This window comes from Amblyomma americanum, chromosome 2, assembly GCF_052857255.1.
Source record: "Amblyomma americanum isolate KBUSLIRL-KWMA chromosome 2, ASM5285725v1, whole genome shotgun sequence".
NCBI classification, from domain to species: Eukaryota; Metazoa; Arthropoda; class Arachnida; order Ixodida; family Ixodidae; genus Amblyomma; species Amblyomma americanum.
In genome coordinates this window covers 215,232,654-215,258,473 of record NC_135498.1, presented here as the reverse complement: position 1 = coordinate 215,258,473, position 25,820 = coordinate 215,232,654, and the positions used below count along the sequence as shown (strand labels likewise).

The 25,820-nt window shown below is 46.8% G+C and overlaps 1 protein-coding gene across 8 annotated transcripts in view; it reads right to left on the bottom strand.

The window, feature by feature from the left end:
- Positions 1-25,820, bottom strand: part of LOC144122137 (PHD finger protein 12) — a 148,732-nt gene that overhangs the window by 85,890 nt on the left and 37,022 nt on the right. For 4 of the 8 annotated variants that reach the window (XM_077655692.1, XM_077655691.1, XM_077655696.1 and 1 more), the window contains exons 5-6: positions 11,050-11,364; positions 5,982-6,042 (exon numbers count right to left, since the gene is read on the bottom strand). In XM_077655692.1, the coding sequence (XP_077511818.1) occupies positions 5,982-6,042; positions 11,050-11,364 (376 nt within the window). The remainder of the gene's footprint in view (positions 1-5,981; positions 6,043-11,049; positions 11,365-25,820) is intronic. The other 4 variants (XM_077655693.1, XM_077655695.1, XM_077655697.1 and 1 more) reach the window with 1 other exon arrangement.

Below are 25,820 nucleotides of genomic sequence, written 5' to 3'. Positions count from 1 at the left end.
GTAATAAATAGCATACGAGTGTTAACGCTGTGTCGTCCCTTCCCTTTGCCCCTCGAGCACGAACCCCATCCGCGGTTAGCGAGCGGGAGCGCTGCATCCGCGGAGTGGGAGTGCGGGCGGGGCGGAAGGCTGTCCCCTGCGATATTTCCAAAATGGCATCCCAACGTGTGGCAAGCTCTTGGGACGAGGGATGACAGTCAGTTCGGTTCGTGGAATGCCCGCCCGGATTTTGAACAGTGTTAGGCCTGACCCGAATTCGGAGTTGCTAGCAAGGCTAAGATGCTTTCTTGACAGCGAGATGAGCGTAATAGCAGCATGGGAGAATTGTCGTGCATGCTACGCCTTTGATGAGCACTTCATCGGTACACCTTTGGAAGGTGAACTTACGAGGTCCGCACATGGAGAGCGAGCGAGACGTCCACGGAAAACAGCAAGCCAGAAGCGATTGAATGCGGAAGTCTGAAGGGTGGCCCGATTTTTCTTGCACATAGTTGTAAATATTCTCTGTTCTGTCTCTTTGGCTCTGGGAGCCGGGTGCCATAATCAGCTGATTTAGATTGCAGTCGTGATTACAGGAAAAGTACCGGGGCGCTGCGACACTGCGAGAAGCGGTAGGCGCCGTTCATGTTAGGGTCACCTTGGCAGAAACGTATCTCCTCGTGGCGTCATGTTCTAGCTGTTGTCCTTGGTCCTTTGTTGGCACCGGCAAATGTCAGAGCGAGTAGGCCTAAGGCTCTTCGGGAGCTGCCTGTCGCTTTCGGGAGGACACAGTCGTACCGTGGCACAAGCACGCGCAAACGGGTTCGCTTGTTTTATATTTAACCTCGCTAGAGCCGAGAGGTCTCACTCAACTAAAGAAAGCTGACTTTGTTCGAATGAACTTAGTATTTTTTGGGCTGCGAAGCGAATTTATAATTTCGCGGAACCAGAGACGCTAATGCAGCTCAAGTGAGCTTAACATCACCATGCCGGAAAGTGAACCGCGAATGCGCTTTGACCGAAGAGAGCCAGCTACGTTCAAATGAACCGAGCGATTGGGCGGTGCCGGATAGGATTGTTTGGCACTTGCATTGCTCTGAATTTTACCAAATGGTGAGTTTGCGCGGTCTCCATTGTTTTCGATTCAAACTTTTGGAAATCCTAGGAGCGATATGCAGAGTTCAAGGGAAGTTGCCCCAGCCTGCTGTCCATTGTATGGGTCCCTACCTGCTGCCTTGCGGCTGTGAGTCATCCAGCTGCGGAATCTTTGGCGAGCAGTTTGCAGCAGCTACAAGAGCGGGGGGGGGGGGGGGGGGGGCCAACCCCCCTACCTTCCAACAAAGGCGCGTTGGTGCGAACAACACCCTCCCGGCACGCTAATTTTGGATGCCTGCCGCGGGAAGAGGACGGGTGCCCGGTGACCTTGCTGCTCGTCGGATGACCCCGGCACCCCGCCTGTATGAGTTGTCTTGCAGTCATCACCGCAACGCTCGTGGCCCCTTCGTCGTTGGCCTCCATGGATGAGTTCAACTGTGGGCCAACATTTAAGGAGGGAGGGATGTGGAAACCTGTTTCCCCCCTCCATTTCGACGCGCCTCTTCATCGTCGACCGTCAGTACAGCACCAGCTGGGCGAGGAGGGAAGTCTCCCTCATGGGGGAAAGGGAACGGCGACGGGAGCACAACCTCGTAGGTTACGCGGAATTCTGCGGGACCGGACAGAATCTCTTCGGGATATCCGGCCAGCGTTACGAGCGGTTGGAGCCGCACGCTCTCGTCACCTTTCGCGGCAGGCGCACGGGGATCCGTTGTGCCTTGCCGCTGGACTTCTGGTTCCAGGCAGCGAAGCGAGTGCAGCAAACGCGCGCTCTGGTCACCTTCCCCAGCAAATGCTAGGGAATGGCTTTGCCCCAAGAATGCGGTGCGCACGGGAAAACCCGGCCGCCATTGTCGGCGCAGGCAAATGTTCGCTGCCGATACTTCCGAAGTTGCGCCCCAGCCCCAGCCAGAAAGTCGGAAGTCCTTCTTACGTAGCCTTCTATTTCCGAGCAATGCCTCGTTGATGTTTTGTAGCTAGCTGGCTCGCTCTGTGTATTGATTGCAAGTGTAATAAATAGCATACGAGTGTTAACGCTGTGTCGTCCCTTCCCTTTGTCCCTCGAGCATGAACCCCATTCGCGATTAGCGAGCGGGAGCGCTGCATCCGCGGAGTGGGAGTACGGGCGGGGCAGAAGGCTGTCCCCCGCGATATTTCCACACAGTTCATGGTGCACTGCACCAAAGCCCTTGATTCATAGCGCCCGCTGCACCACCATTCGTGACTGATACGTGTGCGGTACTACTGTGGTGAAATAAACCATGGCACCAGCTGCCAGGGAGGTGCAAAAAGTTGTGCACAAGCAGACAACTTTCAGCAGACAGTCAGACGGCAATGAGTTCGTAAGTACTGACGGTGAATTGAAGGAGGAGGTCTTCCCTATCATCGATGGGTCCGGTGCCATTTTCGAGAAAATGGTGCCGAAATTTACATGACAGCAGTTAAATTTGTTTTAGTAAAACGAGCTTTTGGGCAAGTTGGTTACTTTGCTTCCACATAACTGCAGCGTAAAAAATTACGAGCACAAAAATGGGGAGAAACACATACGACACGGACAAAAGCTGCACTCACAACTGATTTTATTTCGCCAGGAATGGGAAATATAAAGGTTCCGCCGCGGATGCGCGCGCAGCAAGTACACGTACCTCGATCACAAAAACCAAAAACCAAAAAAACCAAATCCAAAAAACTAAAAACAAAACTTTATCACACCGTGAAACCCATCTTATCGCCTGGCAGAGAAAAGGTCACATTCCGCTTTATACAGATGAATAAAAGTATCGCTTACGCAAAAAACGCCCTTTTTCTTTATATGGTAAGCTTCCAGTAGTTCACGTGCAGTTTGATCTTTGCTTTTGCCTAGAATACTTGCACCTTCAAAATGCGGCGAGCAATCCTGACAAGACCTGCAATGTTTAACTAAATTAACATCTTCATCTCTCTCTAAATTTCTTTCATGCTCCCTCAATCGATCGTTGACACATCTGCCAGACTGGCCGACATAGGCTTTTCCGCATGACAGCGGAATTTCATAGACCACTCCTGCCTGGCACTCTACATGGGGCTTAGTATGCTTTTTCCCGCAGCCAGTTTTTGTTGCCTCCTTACCGGAGATGCGAGGGCATAGTTGGCTGAGCTTTTTCGGAGCTGAAAAAACCAGCGGCACCTAAAACCTGTTCGCTACTTTCTTCAAGTTATGCGAGACTGTGTGCAGGTAGGGGGCTACTTCTGGACGCACAGTGCGCTCAACTTCCCTTGTCTTCGAGGACGTCGCCTTCTTCTTCACCTTTTTCAGGAGGGTTTCCGCAACAGCCGTCACGATCGACTGAGGGTAGCCCGAGTCCAATACTCTTGCCAATTGGCCGTCAAAGCTGGTCTGCATCGATGCAGACCAGCTTTGACGGTACGTGTATCGAGGTACGTGTACTTGCTGCGCGCGCATCCGCGGCGGAACCTTTATATCTCCCATTCCTGGCGAAATAAAATCAGTTGTGAGTGCAGCTTTTGTCCGTGTCGTATGTGTTTCTCCCCTTTTTCGTGCTCGTAATTTTTTACGCTGCAGTTATGTGGAAGTTAAATTTGTGTTTTGTGTCGTAGGTGCCATCTTGTGGCAGGCCATCCATGTGCGTGGGCAGGGCAAATCAAAGCATGTTTCATCACAACCGGCACAGATCCCTTTGCCTGCTATGTCTTTTCCTGCTGAAAAGGCCAAGAAGACTGGAACTGATGGCGAATGGGACAGCAAGTTAGTGGTGGTGCCATATATCCACAAGCTGTCACACTCCCTCAAGAAGGTAGCACAAAAAGTGGGAGTGAAGGTGTATATGTCTGCACCAGAAAAATTGTCCCGCATTTGCAAGGCCACCTGTCCCGACAGCAGGCTTCAGAATAGTTGCCCGATTCGGCATAGGAACCCTTTCGTACAGTGCACTGAGGAAATAGTGTACAGTATCCCGCTTTCATGCGGCAAGACGTACATTGGGCAGTCAGGCAGATGCCTTTATGAGCAGTTAAGCGAGCACCATAGCGAAGTTAGGGATGGCGGTTCCAGCAATTTGGCACGGCACTGTCGTGCTCATAAATGCAAGCCTGGTTTTGAAGAATGCGAGGTGATTGGCAGAAATGCGGATAGATTAACAAGGGAAATTATCGAGGCTGCCGCAATCGAAAGAGCTGGACCTGAAAGCTGCGTCAGCAGTCCGTCATTGTTGCTGACAAAGAAAGATATGGCATTTTTGGACTCGGAGCAGTATGCCAACCGGTGAAATGTGTTGCATGTGCTTTTTAAGCTTTTGTTCACAAATTATCTTGTCTAATCTGGCGGGTATCGTTTTTTTCTTCATGTATAAATTCTGTGTGCACCAAATAAAGCCTTAGTCGAAGTTTAGCACTTGTGTTTGCCCCGTTTTGCTTCGCTATGGATGATAACGCATACCCACTAGCCCGAACCATAACCTTGTTAATTTACAAGTTTTGTTCAATTTTAACAAAGATCTTATTTCTGGCGAATAAATTCTTCTGCTGCAAAGCGAAATTTGTTACTCAATGTTATATGTCTAAAAAGCCCATTTATTTAGCTTTGTCTTCGAGTATTGCATTAAATTTTTAATGTAATAGCCTTTGAAAGCTACAAAAAGCAGTCACTATCCCCATGGTAAGGAAGAGTTAAAAATGTCCCAAAGAGTTACACTACATTTCTCTTGGTTAATGTGTTCCTGCATAACACAATTTCCTGGCTACTACGTTTAAAATTTCAACAAAATGTGGTATATAATACGTTTATTAATCAACAGCACATGCACAAACATACAAGTTAGCCGAACGCGAGGACATGTGACACGAAGAGCTGGAATGCAGTGGCAGTCATCTACCGTGGTGGTTTTTTTGGAATGCAAAGAGACAAAGCATCACCACCATAATCACCACCGCCACCACCAACAACAAGCAAGAAGATAAAAACGGCGCTTTCGAGACAGGCATTCTTGCGGGGATGCAACAGGGAGAGGTGAAACGAACTTTCTTCGCGCAGTGCATATGGGCAAGGGGGGCGAAGCATCTATGCACTTAGTACATACCAGCCGGCCGGGTCTGGGAATGGAGCATAAAAAGAAACACCACGACAGTCGGGCACTGCGGTGGCTCCCCCGCAGTACTTAGGTGCAAAAGGGCAAAGCATCCGGAAATAATGAAGAGATTTTGGTTACTTCGGTCATTGCTGTTGATGGGCCAGATATGTTGCGAAGTTCCTTCAGCGCTTATAATAGCGTAAAAGCGAGCTGAATTCTGCGAGCACTAGAAAAGGATCTGTTCAGATCATGTACCAAGAAATGCTAATTGACATTTTTATACAGTGAAACTGACAATGGATGCCTTTGTGCCTCCTTCAACAGTTACTTCTTCAAAATTTGGCAGTTTGGATCATATGTTTTCCTGGATAAAACTTTTTTTTAACAATTTTTTTTAAACGTATCAACGAGGTTTTACTATTCGCTCACCTCTACGAATAATATTTTAGTGATATGTAGTCATGTGGGAGGATACATCAATAATGGTTACGTTTCACCTGCAGGATGATGCTTCAGCTTGTTTTATGAAATTTTCAATGGCAAATTAAAACTATAAACCCTCATTTCTTCAAAATAGCAGTGCTCAATTCTTACAATACTGGGCAAGATCTTTTCAGTTTCATCATAATCTCAAGACATGTTTTGGTTAGCTGTCGGTCCCTTCATATCCAGGCACCATGATACCCTGAACCAGAGTCAAATGATGCTGCCATGAAGGTGCAGTATGCCAGAAAACACCAACGCATTCTCGCGAAAATGAACACTCGGAAGCCCACCTGAATGCACTCAGGCCATTGCCATAAATTAGCCCCTGTGGAGCCACCCAATAAGCCCACTCACCGGGACTTCCCTCTCGGCCAACTCGCTTGCCTTCGCCATCGCATGCCTCTCCAGCGGAGTCCTGCACACCAAGTTCATCCCTCTCAATCCAGGCAATGACTGGGATGCACAACACAACCCCAACAAGGAAGACAGCCAGCGGCGTTCACCAAGACTGAAACCCTGATGGGTGACAGGGATCCACTCTTTAAGTTCACATGGGCACATGAAAGGAGAGTTGCAAAATGTGCCACGAAATTTCGGACAGTCTGTGATGTGCCAAAGGGGAACTTCCTTTGAGGGTCTCGTAAACTGTCCATCAGTTGTTGCACCAAGGCATACAGGTAGTTGCGTGCACGCGTGACAGCACAAGTGGGATGCACAAGTAAGGCCCCCAAATGAACCAACAGTAATGATGTCCTGTGAACTTTGCCACTTCCTCCTTCCCTGCTTTGCTGTGGGACAGGCAATCCTCCCACTGGTCGAATCATGCAGTCACGTCTCGGTGGCACTTGCTTTTTTCCCCTGCTCCATCACAGGCACCATTCGTTTTGTGTCTCCTTCTTTTGTCCCATCTTTCGCGCTGTTTACACAAAACCTTCACCAACAAGCCCAGTTCGCCACACTTGTGACCATTCTCAGGTCGACAATGCAAACAGCCAGTGGAGCTTAGTGGAGACAAGGGTGTGAAGAAATGAGCTAAGAAAAGGTAGCGCTTAAAATAAGGTGACCTTGTGTAAGGAGGAAAGTGGATGCAATCGGGTAAAAGCAATTTGTCCTCCTGAAACTCATGTGAGTGATTGGACGATGCAGCTGACAAGGCAGATAAGCCCAACGCAGACAAAGTTCAAAGACAGCAGGCACTTGATTACAAATTTTGTGAAAAGCAGTAGATTTTCGGTTCAAAGGCGAATCAATGTCTGCCAGAAAGGCGAATGAGATGTTGGCACAGTTTGCTTCGTCATGATGTTAGAGCAGTTGCAATAAAAGTTGGTATTTGCAAGTGAGAAGATTCATTTCCTTATCGAAGTTTGAAAATCTGGTGTGACTTACAATCGAAGGTGCATTATTAAACTTGAGTAAATACGGTAGTATTTTTCACGCTCACAAAGCTGTGGAAATGAGTTGAAATGCTAAATTAAAAACACAACATGAATGTATGCATGAAGAAATATGCACAAAAACAAACATTTACCAGGCAGGTGCAAGTCATGAAAGCATAGGCAAAAGGCACATGTGGAAACCAGATTATGTGAACATACCAGGTGTTTCAGTGAAGGTGAACCAAAATTTTTAAAAATAGGCTTTTTCAGGTATGAAGGTGGCTTCTGCGGCACAATAATACCTGCGTTGGCGGACATCAGAAAACGTAAATAATGTTAACTAGTTAGCTGCTTAAATAATTTCAGATAATTAACTTTTTAGCTATAACAGGCAACCTCTTAACTATAACAGGTTGCAATTAGAGACTTGTAGCCAGCCATTAGTAATAGTCATATCAGTTTTTAGAATTTCGGAAACGCGATTACCATCGGCGTTGAGGCTCAACAAATTTTGGCTTTTTTGAATAGATCCGTGGACTGGAAAACTTGCTTTGACAGCATGCTTTCCAACAAGCGCATGTATTTTGGCATGATGTAGCCAAATTTTGTCGACAAAGTCTCTAACTGTTACAAGTCTCTAATTGCAACCAGTAGCCTGTTATAATTAAAAAGTTAATTATCACAAAGTAGTTCAGCAGCTAGCTTGTTAAATTTTGTGATAATCCAGGCTATGAACATTTCCCTGCCACAAGTGAAGGACAACACGCCATTCAAGGGCATACCATGCACTGACTAGCCCAGTCATGCGTGCATTTTTATTTACCGACGCGGTGGCGCCCTCCAGTTATCAATAACGTCACATCCCTCCCACCCTAAGTTAATAAAAAACTCAAACAATTATAAGGTGATTAAGAGTAGCAATGGCAGCACTTGAGTTTTGGGCAGTAGCGCTGTACAGGCCGACAAACCCTGGTGCCCTGTCAGAGAGGCGTGGTGACAGGCGTTTGACAAGGGGACGCTGTACCTTCTGCAGCCCTTGGCTGCCTTGGTTCCTCAGTTGATACCCCTGGACAGGAGATTTCAGAACTCTGTTCTGACGAGTCAGGTGCCACAACCTGACCTGCCGGCTTGGATATGTCAGGACTGGACCCAGGAATGTCAGAATCCATGACTGTGCTGGACGGTTGCTTATGCTCAACCTATGGTAGCGGGTTTGCCTGCCGGATACGATCATGACGGCGCGTCCAATGTCGTCAGTCTACCAGTTGGAGGTCCGATGAAAATGCTCCCTGAGCTGTGACTACAGCCGGCACCCATGCAAGCTCTGGCCGGAAGTTTCCGACGAATACCTGATCCCCAGGCAGTCCCTGAATCCAAGGTTTCGTTCGCTGGTCGCATCTGATCTTCTGATTGAGCTGTTTTTGCTGTATGGTGGTCCTTAGATCCGGTCGGAGCAGGTCCATTGCAGTCTTCATTTTTCGTCCCAGCAGTAGCTCTGCGGGACTGCATCCCGTGACTTCATGTGGTGTTGATCGATAAGTCAGGAAGAAGCGTGCAATTTATGCCCGAAGGTCCCCAGGACCACCCTTCTGCAACTCCCGCTTTACAGTCTGAATGGCATGTTCTGCAGCACCATCAGACGCTGGATGGTACGGCGGTACCAGCATCCGTCTCACCCCATTCTTGTTCAAGAATGTTGCATACACGTCACTAATAAACGCTGGACCATTGTTGGACACGACAATGTCGAGTAACCCCTGGTTCGCGAACATGACTCTCAAGCATGCAATGGTGGCTTCTGCAGATGGCGAAGAAACTGGGAACACCTCAATCCATTTAGAAAATACATCCACTGCAATAAAAAAAATAAGTATTTCGGTATGGCCCAGCATAGTCCACATGAAGTCTTGACCAGGGTCTGTCCCATGTCCAGCTGGCGTCCAGTCCACAAGGCTTCCCTCACACGTGAAACCACTGGATCCCGGGCAGTGGCGTCAGCAACAGCAGCTGACGACAGCATTCGTGGGTATACTCCCGCCAGCATGAAGACGTCAGCAGGGCAGTCCACGGGAAACTGTTGTGGAAAGCGGCAGGCGACTCAGTCCGTCCGCATGTGCTATGTGGCTACCAGACCTGCAGCTTAGTGCATATCGGTACCCAGACAACAGCATGGCCCATCGTAGCACCCTGGGAGAGCAGGACTCTGGGAAGGGTCTGTCTGGTGAGAGCAAACCTAGTAGTGGCTTGTGGTCAGTGACGTCGTCGAGCGGCCGACCCCACAAGTACTGTCTGAACTTTGTGACCCCAAACACAAGCGCTAACGCTTCCTTGTCCCACTGGCTGTAGTTCCTTTCTGCAGCCGCGAGACTTCAAGCAAAAGCAACGGGACGCTCATCTCCCAACGTCTCGTGCCGTGCCAAGACTGCCCCCAGCCCGTAAGGTGAGGCATCTGTGATCAGCACAGTCGGCCTTGCAGGGTCAAAATGTGCTAAAACTAGCGGACGTAAGCAGTTCTTTGCTTTTCCAGAAAGCTTGCTTCTCTTCAGACGTCCAGCACCACCGGGCCCCTGACCCCAGCAAACGGTTCAGGGGGTGCAACACACTGGACAGGTTTGGCAAGAACAGTCTATAAAAGTTGTTCAGGCCCAAGTAGCTCTGTAGCTCCTTCACATTCCGAGGCACTGGCGCTGCCAGCACGGCTTCGGTCTTGGTTGGGTTCAGTTGAAGACCGGCCGCACTGATGACGTGCCCCAGATACTCCACCTTAGGTACCAGGAACTCGCATTTAGAAACCTTCAGCTGCAGCCCGGCTCTCCTCAGTCGCTCCATGACTAGGCACACATTAGCCCAATGGTCGCAGTCGTTGGCGCCGGTCACCAGTGTATCATCAAATTATACCATTACATGGTCAAGATTGTGCAGAAGGCTCTTCATCTCGCGTTGAAATAAAGTCGGGGCTGACGACACCCAAATGGAAGTCGGGTGAACTGGTACAAGCCCTTCGGGGTGTCGATGGTGACAAATTTTTGAGAGTCTTCGTGCAGCTTAACCTGCTGGTGCGCATCTCTAAGGTCAAGCTTTGTAAACTTAGTGCTAACGGGGTAGCCTTGCAAACAGCTCCTCGATGCGAAGGATTGGGTACGACTCCAGCACCGTCACGGGGTTGACTGTCATCTTGAAGTCGCCGCACAGGCGAACGTGGCCATCCCGCTTTACTACGGGAACGATGGGCGCGGCCCATTCGGACGTCTTTGCAATGCTCGTTGGTCAAAATCAGTCTGCAGTTCTCTAGTATGGTGACCTGCATTGCCCATGTGATGCTTCAAGACCTTATTTCACCCATACCAGATCAATGAAGTCACTGCAAATCTCACAGCCCATTTTCTTTTTTACTTTTTTTATCCACATAGCCCGGAAACATAAACAAGGCTAAACAGTCCAGTGTAAGGGACAGTGTTGGCAGCTCAGTTGCTGTGAGTGTGCCTGTCTTGTGCCTTTGTGTGTGCTTGTGTGTTCTGTTCTAGGCTGCTGCTTAAAGGGACGATGATATGGTATTTACTGAGGTTAAGAAAAGTGCACGAACAATCAGTATTCCACTGCTTATCACCGCAGTACAAAAATTTTTAAGCTAGCTTCATTAACACTGCAGATATCGGTGATTAAAAATGATGCTCTTCCTCAGCCCCCTCAACTCATACAGGCACCAGAAATAAAAAAGAAAAAGGTCAGGACTGCACCCCCATGCACTCCATCTAACCTCATCCAGGATGACCACTGACATCATCTGAGTAGAAGTGGCCAAGGACACATGTTGAGGTGTCACCCTAAACGGCTGCGAGCTACTGTGAGCAGCTATTTTAAAAATTTGCGAATTATAGGGTCCATGCAGAGCTTCTAAATTTGACTTGAATACTCACAAAGACCACCTCTACAGATCTGTTATACTAGAATGTGACCATCAATATCATTTCAGGGTCCCTTTAAATGGAGTTGTAGAGAGCAGCCCCTTCTATGTGGAGAAGATGGACTGAGGGACAGTCACTCACCGCTGCCCCTCCTCGGGCAGCCAGGGCCAGCTGCAGGGCGACCAGGGAGGCCAACCACAGCTCCTGCTCGTCCTGCTGGGGAGGTGCACCTAGTGGCGGTGGCCGGCACCGGTAGTGGTCACGCACCGCCCGTGGGATGTGAGCCCGGTGCAGCCGGGGCCGCTGGCGCTTTAGCCGGAATGGTGGGTGCACCCGGTGCACCCGCTTCAAGAAGGCCAGCTTTACCGCGTCCTGGTTCAGCCGGCTGCCGCCCCCAAAACGGTCCCATAGGCGGACCCGCTCCGTCAGGCTCACCGAGTTCAGCAGCTTCTCGTCCTGCCGGTGAAAGAAAAGCTGCTGCTCACCCACAACCCTCCATCGCAAGAACCGTGACTGGCCTGTATGCAGATGGCACAGCTCACAATCTGAGGGGTCACTTAAGCTCCACCTTAAAGGATGATGCAATGGTTGAACCGGCCTTTCTCTACTTTATATTCCCTGGGAGTCCTCATACCCCTCCTGGCGCAGTGGTGAAGCAATTAAGCGGTTAAGCGATGCGCCGCTGCCCTGCGAAGGCAGGTGCTCCCACCAGTGGGGCTTGTGCGACCCAGGTTGCTCTTCCTGAGCAACCTCTCTAGATGAATTAACTCTTGCTTACCACGCTATAGGCCGTGGGTCATATATGACCCAATGACGGCACTCCTGGACAAACTGCACCATCCCGTTTGGTTTCCTAACACCATTTCTTTGATTTCAGTTCTTTTTTTCAGTTTCTAACGCGAGGAGACAACATGAAAAATGAAACTTGACCAGACGTAGCCGCTCCTCAAAGGTGAAAGGCTACATTGAGCAGTTTTGCAAGTTCTTATGCTGTCTTTTTTTTTTTCTTTTTAACAGCAGCAGTAGTGAGTTAGACAACCATGTGGAATGGTCAGATTTCGGTTCAGAATGAGAGACTTTGTCTAAGAGACCCGTGACATCAGCGCATGCTCGCGCGTGTTTTGTTTTGCCACTCACATCGTATTTTATACAGTGCGATTGATTTGTAAACAGTCAAGGTAGGTTCTATTTGGTCATTTAGGGTACTTGCAACATACTGCCAAGACATTTTACCAAATGCACCCGCAGATTTTTTTGTTATAATGATGTCACGGAAGGCCAGGCCCCCTGCTAAGGCTTTTTCAGCGTTCTTTTATTTTTTTTGTAACTACCAAGCGAAAAAAAAATGGGAAAAAGTGGGAACTACAAGCCAGCTCTGCAAGAAAAAAAAAAAACAAGAACAGTGCTCATAACAAGAGCAATGTGCAGCACATCCCTCATCTACCTCCACTTCATGTCCTCATGTGACTGCTTTCTCTAGTGGCACAGCAGTCATACTGCCTAACTTGAGAGGATACGGAAAGTGCAGTGCATTATGTACGAAGCTGAAAATCACAAGAATGGTAGCTAAGAACATGCGCAACATTGCACGTTTTAATTTTTTTGTAATCAATTTCTGGCTCTGTGCAGTGCCTTATTTTTGTTTTGCTTGTATTCTTTTTTTTGTGCTACTACCAGCATTATTTTACCATTAAACTTTCGAAAAACTTTGCGCAAACAACTCTGGTGCTTTTCTCGTTCAGAAGTGCAACTAATAAGCTGCAATATAATGCATTGCAATGTGCGATGCATTTGGTGGTTAGGAAAGAGTTAGACTGCCACCGGCCAGATTGCTCACAATCGGGTTGCGATGACACCACAAGGTCACGTTGACCTAGGTGGCCCAGCTAGGTTACTTGTCCGGGCATTTCTCACTCAACGCCACCACCAGATCTTCTGCAGAATGTGAAGCTTATTGCATTCGTGTTAAAGGTAGCAGAGCACTGGCAGTGGGAATGAGGCTCTCACAGAGGAGCATCACAGCTGCTCTTTAAATGGGCTCAGTGGCTGTGCAACCACACAGTCTAAACCTTCATCATGCACATTTTTCTGTTCATCATTTGCGTGGCCCTCCCCGCCCTGCTGCCTGCGTGCCCTGGAACCGCAGTGCCAGGAACAACAGCCCCTGCTGCAACTCTGCAGTCATCATCGGGCAGCACTGGACACTACCTAATCTCTGGCAAGCCAAACTGCGAGCGACATCACCAGCGGAAGCTATAAAGGAGCAATGTCCGTCCGCATCGCCCTGTAGGCTCGGTGGCTGTGCAACCGCACAGTCCAACCCTTTCGCCTTCATCATGCAGCTTGGTAATTTCGACAGCCTATTTGCTAAGAAGACTAGCAATTATCTCTTACTACAGCTGCTGAGCCCACAGAGCTGTATCTGTATTGATATTGAATGTGTTTATGTTGTTCGATCCTTGTTACTTTTGGCTGGGGATATTAAATCAAACCTGGGACCTGATTTTTAAACCGCGCTTGCTGCTGAGGTAAAGAGACTGTCTACCGGGCAATCTACACTTCTCTGAGATACAGGACACGAAAAAAAAAAAATTTACTGCTATTGACGTGGAAATTGCAGACTTAACAGCACGCATGTGTACACTTGAGGCACAAAACCAACTTACCACTGAGATGCAGTCGCGACTCGACTCGATGGAGACAGCGACAATGCAAATGTGTGCTCAGATAAAAAACCTTGAAGCTCGTGTTGACAACACTGGGAACCGGTCATGCCAAAACAATGTAATATTTTATGGTATCCCTGACGCTGACCCTGCAGAAACTTACGCACAATCTGAGGAAGCTGTAATCTGTGTTTGCTCCGGTACCTTAGATACAACGGCTGATCCAAACGACATTGAGAGCGCGCATCGCCTCGGCAGTCACACACCTGACAAAACCAATCGCCAAATTTCACTCCCACAAAATGAAGCTCAATATTCCGTCCAATGGAGAAAAATTCAAAGATACTAAATACAGCGCCAGTGAAGACTTCTCGCCTGTTGTTAAAAAGGCCCGAAAGCAACTTATCAGCTTTGCAAAAAGCAAATCTACATAAGTTGAGTTACAAAACCTTGTTTAATGGCCGTGCACAGTACGTTTATGACAACTCCTGGGAAGGGAAACTATTAAGGAAATATTATAGCAGCCACCTAGAAAAAGCAATTCACAGCTTTACTCCAGGCCCGCGTCACGACAAACATCTCAGTCTACTCTTTCTTTTTCTGTAGTTTTCCCGAACATCCGCAGTTTTACTTCTTAGCAAGAAGAAATCTCCAGTCTTGTTCACCCATCCAATAGCAACATCCTCATATTAACCAAAACATGGCTGACACGTGAAATTAACTACAGTAAGGTCCTGGCAGACTTATCGAACTTTAAGCTTTTTCGTAAAGATCGTCAGAGGTCTCGTGGCGGAGGAGTGCTCATTAGGTTCTCTAATGATTTACCTTTTGCAATCATTTCCATTTCCTCTTATCTTGAAGTAATGTGGCTTTTCTGCCATTGTCCTCCTCAGTCGGTACTTCTTGGTGTTTGTTACAGGCCCCCGCACAGAACTCCGGACTTTTCAGAGAAACTTAACTTGCTGTGTGAACTTATTGCTAAATATCGAAAGTTACATAAACTTCTCTTTGGTGATTTTAATTCCCCGGATATTGACTGGAGTACTAACAGTGTTATAGCATCAGGCACGATGCAAGCCAAGAATTTCATAGAAGTCTGCCTGAACATTAACCTTACACAAGTTATCTCGGCGCCAACAAGAATAACACAAACGAGCGCTAACATCTTAGACCTACTACTTGTCAGCCATCCCAAAAGTGTTAAGTCAGTTACGATTCTTTTTGGAATAAGCGATCATGAAGTAATTCCTGCCGATATAGCTTTAACTCCGCTTCGGAGCCAAATCTTTAAAAAGACAATCCATTTGTATGATAACGGTGACTATGTAGAGATTATTCATGAACTGGTTGGTTTGGTTTATGGGGGTTTAACGTCCCAAAGCGACTCAGGCTATGAGAGACGCCGTAGTGAAGGGCTCCGGGAATTTCGACCACCTGGGGTTCTTTAACGTGCACTGACATCGCACAGTACACGGGCCTCTAGAATTTCGCCTCCATCGAAATTCGACCGCCGCGGCCGGGATCGAACCCGCGAATATTCATGAACTGGATGCCTTTTTTTCAGTCTTTCCAAACTAATTTCTATATTCGGTCTATCAAAGAAAATTGGACTATATTTATGAAGAAAATTACTGAACTGATCAGTTCATTCCTAAGTTCACCTTCCGGGAGAATTCTCAGAAGCCATGGTTCACTAAAACCCTAAAACGTTTGCAAAAATTGAAAGAAGCGTCTTTTTCGCACAACCAAAGCACAAACTAACCAGACGGCCTGGGACAAGTATTACGCTGCCGAAAAGGCATATAATTCAACTGCCTGGAATGCCAAACCTCCCTTTTTTTAACAAGGACTTGCCCAAAACACTACATACTAATACTCGAAAATTCTGGGACACCATCAACCCAAAACACAAAGGCGATGTCAGTATCACAAATGAAGTGCGAGACATACTTAGTCATGCAGAGTGTGCTCACATGTTCAATGTTGCATTTCAATCAGTGTTCACTAATGAATCCGACGTGCAATTTCCTGTGCCAAACACTTTTCTTGATCATTTTATGTCGCCTGTTGAATTTAACACTTCTGGAATTCTGTCGCTAATTGATAAAATGTAACTTTCATCATCTGCCGGTTTATATAATATCAACGTCAAATTTCTTAAGAATACTAAATCCACCAGTGCCAGTTATTTATGCTGGCTGTTCCAGCAGTCACTCTCTTCTTGCCAACTTCCTCGTGACTGGAAAAATGGGAAGGTCATTCCAGTCTTCAAATCCGGTAGCACAAATTCGGCATTAAATTATTGCCCCATTTCTTTATCAAGTGTGCCTTGCAAGCTCATGGAACATATCATATTCTCCCATATCACTGCTTTCTTGGAGTCGAACAATTTCTTTCATCCCATGCAGCATGGGCTAATAATAATAATAATAATTGGTTTTTGGGGAAAGGAAATGGCGCAGTATCTGTCTCATATATCCTTGGACACCTGAACCCACCATAAGGGAAGGGATAAGGGAGGGAGTGAAAGAAGAAAGGAAGAAAGGGGTGCCGTAGTGGAGGGCTCCGGAATAATTTCGACCACCTGGTGATCTTTAAGTGCACTGACATCCCACAGCACACAGGCGCCTTAGCGTTTTTCCTCCATAAAAACGCAGCCGCCATGGTCGGGTTCGAACCCGGGAACTCCGGATCAGTAGTCGAGCCTAAATATTAACAAATGTAAAGTCATGTGTGTATCTAGAAGAACTTCCGCCCCACCTCACAACTACATCGATAACATTTCGTTGGAATCAGTCTCGTCATGTAAATACCTCGGCGTTCACATTACTTCTAATTTTTATTTATTTATTTATTTATTTATTTATTTATTTATTTATTTATCCCTAACCACTGAGCCACCGTGGCTGGTATACACGGGCTCCGGAAAGGCTTTTCTTGCGATACTCAACTAGCCCTTTTCATTCATGACTTGCATGCCAACCTAGATCTTAAAGGGGATGCGAAACACTGCTTGAACGGATGCCGCTTACACTTCAGATGGACTCTTTATGTCACACAGATGCTGACTCAAAAAGAATTACGAGAATCGATGCATAAGAACCGGAGTTATTCAATGAAGAAATTTAAGAATACAAGAAAACAAAACGCTGCCCTCAACTCGATTTTCGCGCAGCTTCCCATTCCCATTTCACTCTCCCAATGACAACATGCAGGACGACCAATCGAAACAGCCTATCTGAGCACGTGGCGGAAGTTTGCACTCCATGGCTACCTGTTCTCTGTAACTCGTTCATGCCAAGGCTGGCAGCACCGTTTGCATAGTTACAATAACCATGTGAGCGCCCAGCTGACCCAGCGATGCTTCATCGTCATGTCGACGGTGCAGAAGGGAACACTGATCAGTGACATTCTCTTACTTATGGATCCGAACTCGAGCGCGAGATACTGCAATGGTGTGACAGCCTGCACAAGATGTCAGACACATTTAGCCTAGCACGTGCTGCTACTGCTTACCGCCTACCATCACCCGTCGCTCCTAGCACGCTGGTTGGTCACCGCGAACAAGGAGCACAAACTGGATGGATGGATGGATGGATACGGCTGAACCCTTTACATCGGGCGGTGGCTCAAGCCACCTAGCCATGTCTTGTGAAATTTTACTCCTGTCTTGCTTTTAGCCACCAATCAGATAACCTTCGCTTGGTTACTTCTAACCTCTTAAAATCCACTTTCCCTTCACTATCCCTAAACCCCAATGCCTTGGGTAAGTCAGCCCCGCTGCCTTCCACTGTAGGGTGAAGCCCTTTACAGAAAAGTATCAAGTGTTCAGCCGTTTCCTCCTCCTCTCCGCACGCAATGCACAAAGTGTCTATCTCCTGGTACCTGACTCTATACGTCTTAGTCCGCAAAACTCCAGTCCTGGCCTCAAACAACAAAGAACTTCCCCTACAATTATCATAGATATTTTCTTTGACAATTTCCTGTTTAAAGGTCCGGTATGTTTCTAGTGCCGATTTCGTCAGCATCCCTGTTTTCCACAAAGCTCTCTCTGTTCCTTTAACCTTTTTCTTAACCGATAATTGCTGATTTGCCCCCTTACTGCTGTCCAGATATTTGCTTGTCAATTTTCTAGTTCGCTTTCTCCATTTCGTGTCAACATTCTTTATATACAGGTATCTGAAAACTTTCCTAGCCCACCGCTTTTCCTCCATCCTTCTCAATCGTTCCTCAAATGCTATCTTACTGCTAGCCTCTCTGCTCTCGAAAGACGCCCATCCCATATCACCCTGTACCCCCTGATTTGGTGTATTGCCATGTGCTCCCAAAGCTAACCTCCCTACTCCCCGTTGCCTAATTTCCAGCCTTGCTTGAACATCTGGCCTCATACACAGGACCGCATTCCCGAAGGTCAGGCTAGGGACCATCACCCCTTTCCAGATCCCTCTTACCACCTCATACCTATTGTAATTCCACAGTGCCCTATTTTTCATGACAGCTGCATTCCTACTAGCTTTATTCATTACATATTTTTCATGCTCTGTCAGATACTCAACACTGTTATTTATCCACACCCCAAGATACTTGTACTCATTCACTACCTTTAGCACGAACTCCTGTATTCTATGCTCGCCGCCCTCTTCATTAAATGTCATGACTGCAGATTTTTCCTTACTATACTTGAAGCCTAATCTATCTCCCTCTGTACTGCATATGTCTAACAACTTCTGCAGGTCTTCCTTGTTGTCAGCCATTATCACTATATCGTCCGCATATATTAGTCCCGGTAATGTCTGTTTAATCAATTCCCCTTGTTGACGGGAACATGGCGCCATCTGGTGCCGCCGCCCGGTGATCCTCCACAAGCTGACGATGCGCACACTGCCTGCTAAATGTGAAACGAACACATCTTTCCCTGGGATCGAAACAAACGCTTATAGAGTGCAATGGCTCGATCGGATCAATTCCGCAAAGCCGCTCTCAGATACATAGAGAGTAGCCATAAGTATTGAGTGCTATGTCGTAGGATGTTTACAGAGAGGCACAAAGTCCTTCAATACAAAAAGTAGCTAGAGCCTCTGGTGGTGTATTTTTGTTTTACTTGCTTTACAGTGCTTTTATCGAGGGCAAACAAGTTAGTTTTGTTAATGTAATACAGAACACAAAAATTTGCCAAAACAGTTATTAACACAATTTGCAGTATATTTACTCTTTGTCCAATCATCAGGCTCCTACTAAGTGATGTCATATCCGCTGCTAAAAGCCGCCACTGTATGATGACACCGTCAACGCCACGAATTTGTTTTTGCGAGCTAATTAAAATATTAAAACCGCAGTATTGGCGGTACGACCGATGCTAATAGCATCACTATAACTCATTCTATACAACCAACAGACAAAACAATGAACTGAAAATGTGTTTCGGGGCCCCTTTAACCTACAAACTAGTGCTATATTTCATGATTTTAAAAAACCTTTCGACAAAGTTGCCCAAAAACGCCTGCTACACAAGTTATCTCGCCTTAATATCGATCCTAATGTTGTTGCGTTCTTTATCAAACAGTTAATAATACCTCTGATCAATTATCCCTCTAAAACAACCTTAACAAGATTTAGGATCGGTGTAAAATTTGGCTAATGAAGCTTAGCCCTCACAAATGCAATGTACTCTCTTTTGATCACCGCCGTGACCCGCTCATGCCCTCCTATCATATCGACTCCGTTCCTGTGCTGCCAGTAGAATCATACAAATATTTAGGTGTAACCTTGTGCACTGGCCTCTCCTGGAAAATGCATATAACTAACATCAATTCTTCAGCTAGCAAATCCTTTGGTTTTCTAAAATGTCATCTTCGCGATGTGCCCATGTGCATTAAAGTATTAGCCCATGAATCACTTGTGAAATCAAAATTAGAATATGCATCACCTATTTGGCACCCACATCAAGCTTATCTGAACAACGCATTAGAAATTTTGCAAAACCGCGCCGTCAGATTTATTCATTCTTCACACCATTATAGCACGAGTGTTGTATATCTGAAATCACTTTCAGACATACAGCCACTCGATCAGCGCTGCCGCAAAGCCAGTCTTTTATTATTTCACAAGTTTTTTTACAGCCACCTACCCTACATGGTCCCTCCGGCATGCATATCTCACCGCACACTCCATCAACTCCAGATCAGCCGTCCACGTGCACACACTGTCACCTTCCCAGCTTCATTTTTTTTCTGACACCGCGGGCTGGAATGGCCTTCCCGCTGACACTGCAACAATAACCTGTCCTGTGAACTTGGCGCGCAGAGCCTACAGCTATTTGTCATCATCATAGCGCATAATTACTTGCTGTCACACCAAACGTACCCACCCCTTATGTAATGCCCCTAAAAAGGGGTCTTTAAGAAAATAGAATTGATTGACTGAAATGACCACTCAAGCCCACCATGAGCGGTAACAGGTGTGACCCCAGGTCCGAGTTGCAGCGAGATCAACATACAGCCCATTATACAGAGAGCAGACAGGGTAGCAATGTGAAAACCACAGGGGACCAGCATGTACCCAAAGGTTTGGGATGGCAAAAGTGACGTTCCTGACTTTTCACGAGTGGGTAGTCAAAGGTCGGACGGACCAGTGATGGCCCCGCAGAGGACAGAACTCTACAAATAACCTCCCCAACAGTAATCGCATGCTGCACTGAGAAATTATCGCAACAAGTGCACCTGTGAAATCAAAGAGGCACTTTGAGTGTGAGCAGGAAATGACCAATCATGGCAGTGCTTCCAGTGACTCTTGCAGAACGAGACTAGCTGGTAAGCATAATGCATTTTTGGGATTGAATTTTAATGAGAAAAGTTGCATAAAAATTAGGGACGGTTCAGGGAGGTTAGGCAAAATGCGAATTAGGTGATCTCGCACTTTGGTTTGAGGCTCGCCTTAAGAGGGCAATGCGATAGTAATGTGTCCTGTATCTATTGTGCATGGACGAAAGTTGATGAAGATGACTATGTCCAATCCAGAGTATGGCGTGAGAGAATGGCAGTTAAACACTCGGGATATTCAGATGCCCTGATGACATAGTGGTCTAATGCAGAGGCTAGCAAAGCTAATCTGTTTGCGCCGTGGTGGGTTCGAAACTCACTCGCGGCTGTAGAGTGTTTTGCAATTAAGCGTTTTGCACAGCTGGCCATAAAGACTAATGGTAGGTTGCCCACCGTGGCCTAGCATGGGAGGAGGTGGGCCACCTGACAAAGGCTTTGGACAACATCGGCGAAATCTGAGATTGGGGGTTTTAGTGCTAGAGAAAGATAACCACAAAAGATGTAGGACTGGTGCTCTATCCCTATCTCTTCCTGCACTTCTTTGCACAATGCTTCTTATCGGAAGAGATGATGTATCAAAGATAACAAAACAGTTTTGATGCATGTGTTCAAATCTTGCCTTTCTGGCTGCTTAAGAATTACACTGTGTTAACACAATAGCGTTAAGGGTCTCGCTCAGTGGAGAACCGAACGTCATAGTTGGCGTATAGAGAAGATGTGGATTGGTCAAAACGGTCCTGACATCACATGAAGCTGCAGAATCGAAAAGTGATTACAACATTAGATAAATTGTGATTACAAGGTCGCAACATGACTCAAGCATCATTCGTATAACACATAAGAATGTAAAGTAAATTAATTGCGCTGAAAAAAAAAACTGGGGAAATTAAGTACATAGGAATCAAACCTGTGACCCTTGGATTGCGAGTCAGACATGTTACCACCAAGCCATCGAGGAACAAAGGGAGGCCTTGTGTGTCTGTATCTACGAAGTGATTTGCTAGTCATACCCTTAAAATGGAGCTTACAGGGCAAATGCAGAGGTTTCAGAATCTGGTGAGCTTAAAGGAGTCAAAATATGAATGAAACTTGCAAGTAAAATATGTGAGTATCTGAAGTACTACGTCCCTTGACACAGTGACATAGTTGCTGATTGAAATCACAATGGCCATTAAGCTTCTCCGCAGCACACAATGGGGGGCCGCCATCTGGAGTTGTAGTGCTGTGCACACCACCTGCCACAGCTGGGAGGTGGTGAGAGCAATATCCCACTCTAGGGGAGAGGGTGGAAGATGGCTACCATGGGAAGAACCCAGAGGGTGGCTACCGTGGAAAGACGAGGTTCTGATGCAGGTGGAGACCATGGGAGTTGGAGGGCCAAACAGCCAATACCAATCCGCTTTTACTGATTGCTAAGCTGGTAACCTTAGCTCTTCGGGAGAGGACCTAACGCACTTTCATCGCATAATGACAATTAAGCGCCTCTGTAAATTTTGACCGTGGTGTCCATTAACCGTACTCTTCGACGATGTATAATTTTTATGAAGCAAGGGCAGTTTTTGCCAAGGAGTGCCATGGCATACGGTGTTTATCGTCTACTCAAGGTATAGTCAATGACCCCATCGCCCAACCATTTCACCCGCTCTAAGCCGAACACCAGACCAGAAGATTGCTTGTACCCATTGTATCACCAGTGGGTACCCAGCAGCACTGGGGTTAAACCTGTCTCATGTATCTAGATGACATTATAGTCATCGCAATGAGCAAAACGAATACTTGACAAGGCTGAAGGCAGTGCTGGACACACGAACATCTTCCGGACTGACCCTGAAGGCTGAGAAGTGCTGCATCTACCAGCAGCTGCTGTCTATCAGCCACATCATCAGCAAAAACAGCATATGCCCAGACCGATAAAAGACAGCTGTTATTACCCACTTCCCACAGCCTAACAAGAAAGCTGCTAACTGATTTCTGGGATTAGTATGTGTGTATTGCAGACGCTTTGTAGAGAACTTTTCCCCTATCACCAATCCTCTGATACAGCTGACAAAGGCAGACGTGCCATTCAAATGGGAAGTGCCACACACGGACGCCTTCAAAGAACTTCAGCATCGTATAGTCCCTTCCGGATCTTGGGCACTTCCGACAAAAACGCCGAGACTGAAATTCATACCAACACAAGCTGCGTGGAGCTAGGCGCTGTACTCGTTCAGAAAAGCAACAGACTACAGAAAGCACTCACGTATGCTAGCTGTTCCCTGTCAAAGGCTGAAGATAATTACCCTATAATCTCATGTAAGCGCTGCAATTGTATATGGGCTGTACCCGCTGTTTGTGACTCGAAAATCGAGAAAAAATATGGTTATATTTTTTCCAGCTTTACATTCTTACAGCGCGGCAAACAGTCACAGGAATTCTGTTCTGCGATGACCACCGAGCAGGCTCGTTGCTATTGCCGGCACCGAACTGTCCCTTTCATTGTGGGTGCAAGTCAGCCGAAAAATGAGCCTTGCTTGGAAGCTTTCTACTGTCTTCCTGCCTGTCGGACTGCTGTCACTATACTGTGGCAGTTAACAGTCTCCTCGATTCAGCTGTACTTTCTGCACTAGGTCACACAAGTCTCGAAGATACAAGGCGCAGGAGTAGACAGGACGAACAAAGAAGGAACACGAACAAGGTGCTTCCGTGTTCATTGTCTGTGTTCCTTCTTTGTTCGTCCTGCCTACTCCTGCGCCTTGCATCTTCGAGTCATGCACCAACTCGCCCAGCAGTCAATTCTTTTGAACTTCACACAAGTGCTATGCTCATGCAGCGCCAGTTCTTGTGGCACAAGTGCAGCCTGACACTAGCGCTCTTGGTGCAACAAACAAATCGAGTGCAAAGGTGCGGAAGTGTTCCTCTGCTATGGCCATGTGTTGGTGTTTGTCACATGGTTTGACGTACGCGCATGTATGTGCTAGCTGTATTGAACACTGCGCATTTGGTCGAAGTTGCGTATCTCTTGGCAGCAGACATGAAACTTGCCGATTCCAAAAGTGATGACTCCGCCCATTTTGTTGCATAGCGCAAAGCTGCGCGGGTTGCACCTCACCTAATCAACAGGTAGTTCTGGAGAGGTAACAGTGAAATACTTGTACTTTGAATGGCCTGGCTCTTGAAATAAAACAGTTGCATAAGATATCTGACAGTTTGTGTGTGCGGTTCAGGCTGTCACTGTTCTACCTGAAAAGTGCTGGTGATCGTCCGCCGATAACAGCAGAACAGTTGCCAGAACGCCGCTGCTCATGTCAAAACGTTGAAACAACGGCCACCGAGAGAAGCAAGTGGGCAAGTATCCCCTACGGTCCAGGAGTCAGCGAGGCCTTAGCCAGGGTTTTCAACGACTACAATGCCATATCGCCCACGTGCCATGAGGTAAACTAAAGCAAAAACTTGTTAGAGTAAAAGACCCGGTCAAGCACAACAGATACCCTGGAGTTGTATACAAATTTCCCTGCCATGACTGCGAAGCCACGAACATCAACGAATCAGGAAATTTCATTAAGCGCTTGAAGCAGCATCAGAATGACGCAGCCAACGGCCACACGAGAGAAAGCTTTGCGCGGCGGTGGCCAAGCAAGCTCCTCTCTCCAGCGATTGCGGCTACAGTAGCGCTTGGTTCCCAAGGCTGTAGGCAATGCTCCTCCATCGATTTCGCCACGCCGGACCGTTTGCGAAGTTTTTACGTCATTCGCTTCAAAGTATTTTATTTTTGTCAAACTTCCAGAGAAATTTTGGTGGTAAACACCTTCCGGGCGGCCTGAATCCTATCGTTGTATCCGTTCGTTCGCCGATAATTGTACCGTTATATACGATTTAATTTTACATAGGGGCAATGGGAGAATTGATAAATCTAAAGAATTTGATCGTTATAAGCTATATATCTTTACATGTGGTATCGTTATAAGTGGATTACACTGTACACCATGATGCGTTGTGCTTGCTGGTTTCGATGCACACGATGTAGAGCTTCGGCTAGAGTAACTGCCGAAACTATCAGCAGAAGATTCTCAACCTGATATTAGCTTGACTTACTGTTGCTTTTTTGATATCCTTTAACGTGTGCATATTCACTTCACTTTATTCACCTTATAGACCCCCTTCAGGGGGTATTACATATTATATTATATTGTCACGTCACCACCACGTCACCACCACGTGACAATATACATGTTGACAAAGTACTATGTTATTAGCAACCGCATGCCAGATAAACAGCATTAGCTGTCCGCTGCATGAGATAAGGTAGAACTAAGTGGACAAAAATATTGACAAACCTTTATTTTCTCGTAAGGGCACATGGCTTGTCGGCTGGTGGCTGCATAATTATAGCGCAAATATATGCATTGAACTGCTATCATAGTCAACATTTCTTTAAAATATGCCCACTTGAGATGCTTCATCTGTTTTTCGTCTTCGCTGAAGCCTCCTATCAGCCACCGTAGAGCAAAAATCTCCGCGTCAACAGCGTCATCTGCATGCGGAGACTACTAGCGCGCACTGCACGATGGGATTGCAGCGCGCTCCACTGTTGGTCTCCACAGCGGCGCGGTGGCATGCATGAGTATCGTGCTCATCTCAGCCGAAGATATGGCACAGCACAAGTGGCATCCAGCCGAAAGTGGGGCGCCACAAGAGTGCGCAGAAAACTCCACAAGTGCCGTTAGCCGAAGACACCATTATATGATCTCCACAAGTTGTGCGTTTACCGTCAGCGTATTGTGGCGACATGGTGACTGTCAAAGTGGCAAGCAAAGATAAGGCAAAGGCGTGACCTCACTTTCGACCTCAGAACCAGTCACTACCGAAACCAAAGGTGCGGCTGATGCTGCCACATGCTGATTGCCAATGTAGAGGTCACCTAGGCAAAAAGAAACAAGTTGCAGTGAGGCGGACAGTTTTACAGAAAAAAAGGGCCAGTCGCAGGTTATGTTTTAGATAACTAAGAACACGGTTACCTTCATTGGTTACGCTGATAACATCAGTGGTCCAAGCGAGATCGTGTTATGCTGACTCCCAGATATTTATGTGGAGATACATGTGATATTGCTATGCCACTTATGCTGTATTTTGTTGCAGGATGTGAGTGATGACATGAAATAAGATAAGAGCTGGTTTACTAATGCTTAAAGACATTAGCCAGTTAGCGCACCAATCTTCTACAAGTTTTATGTCGCACTGCAGATGGTAAAAGTCGCAGCTATTAATGATACTCCAGTAGATCACAGTTGTCTGCGAACAAACAAATGGTAGAAGATAGATTACTTCGGAGATCAAGAATGTAGATCAAGAATAACAGAGGCTCAAAAACCCAATTAGTATGAATTATTAGCCCATACAAACTGTTGGCTCTTAGTCAGAAAATTTCGTAGCAGAGCAAATAGTACTA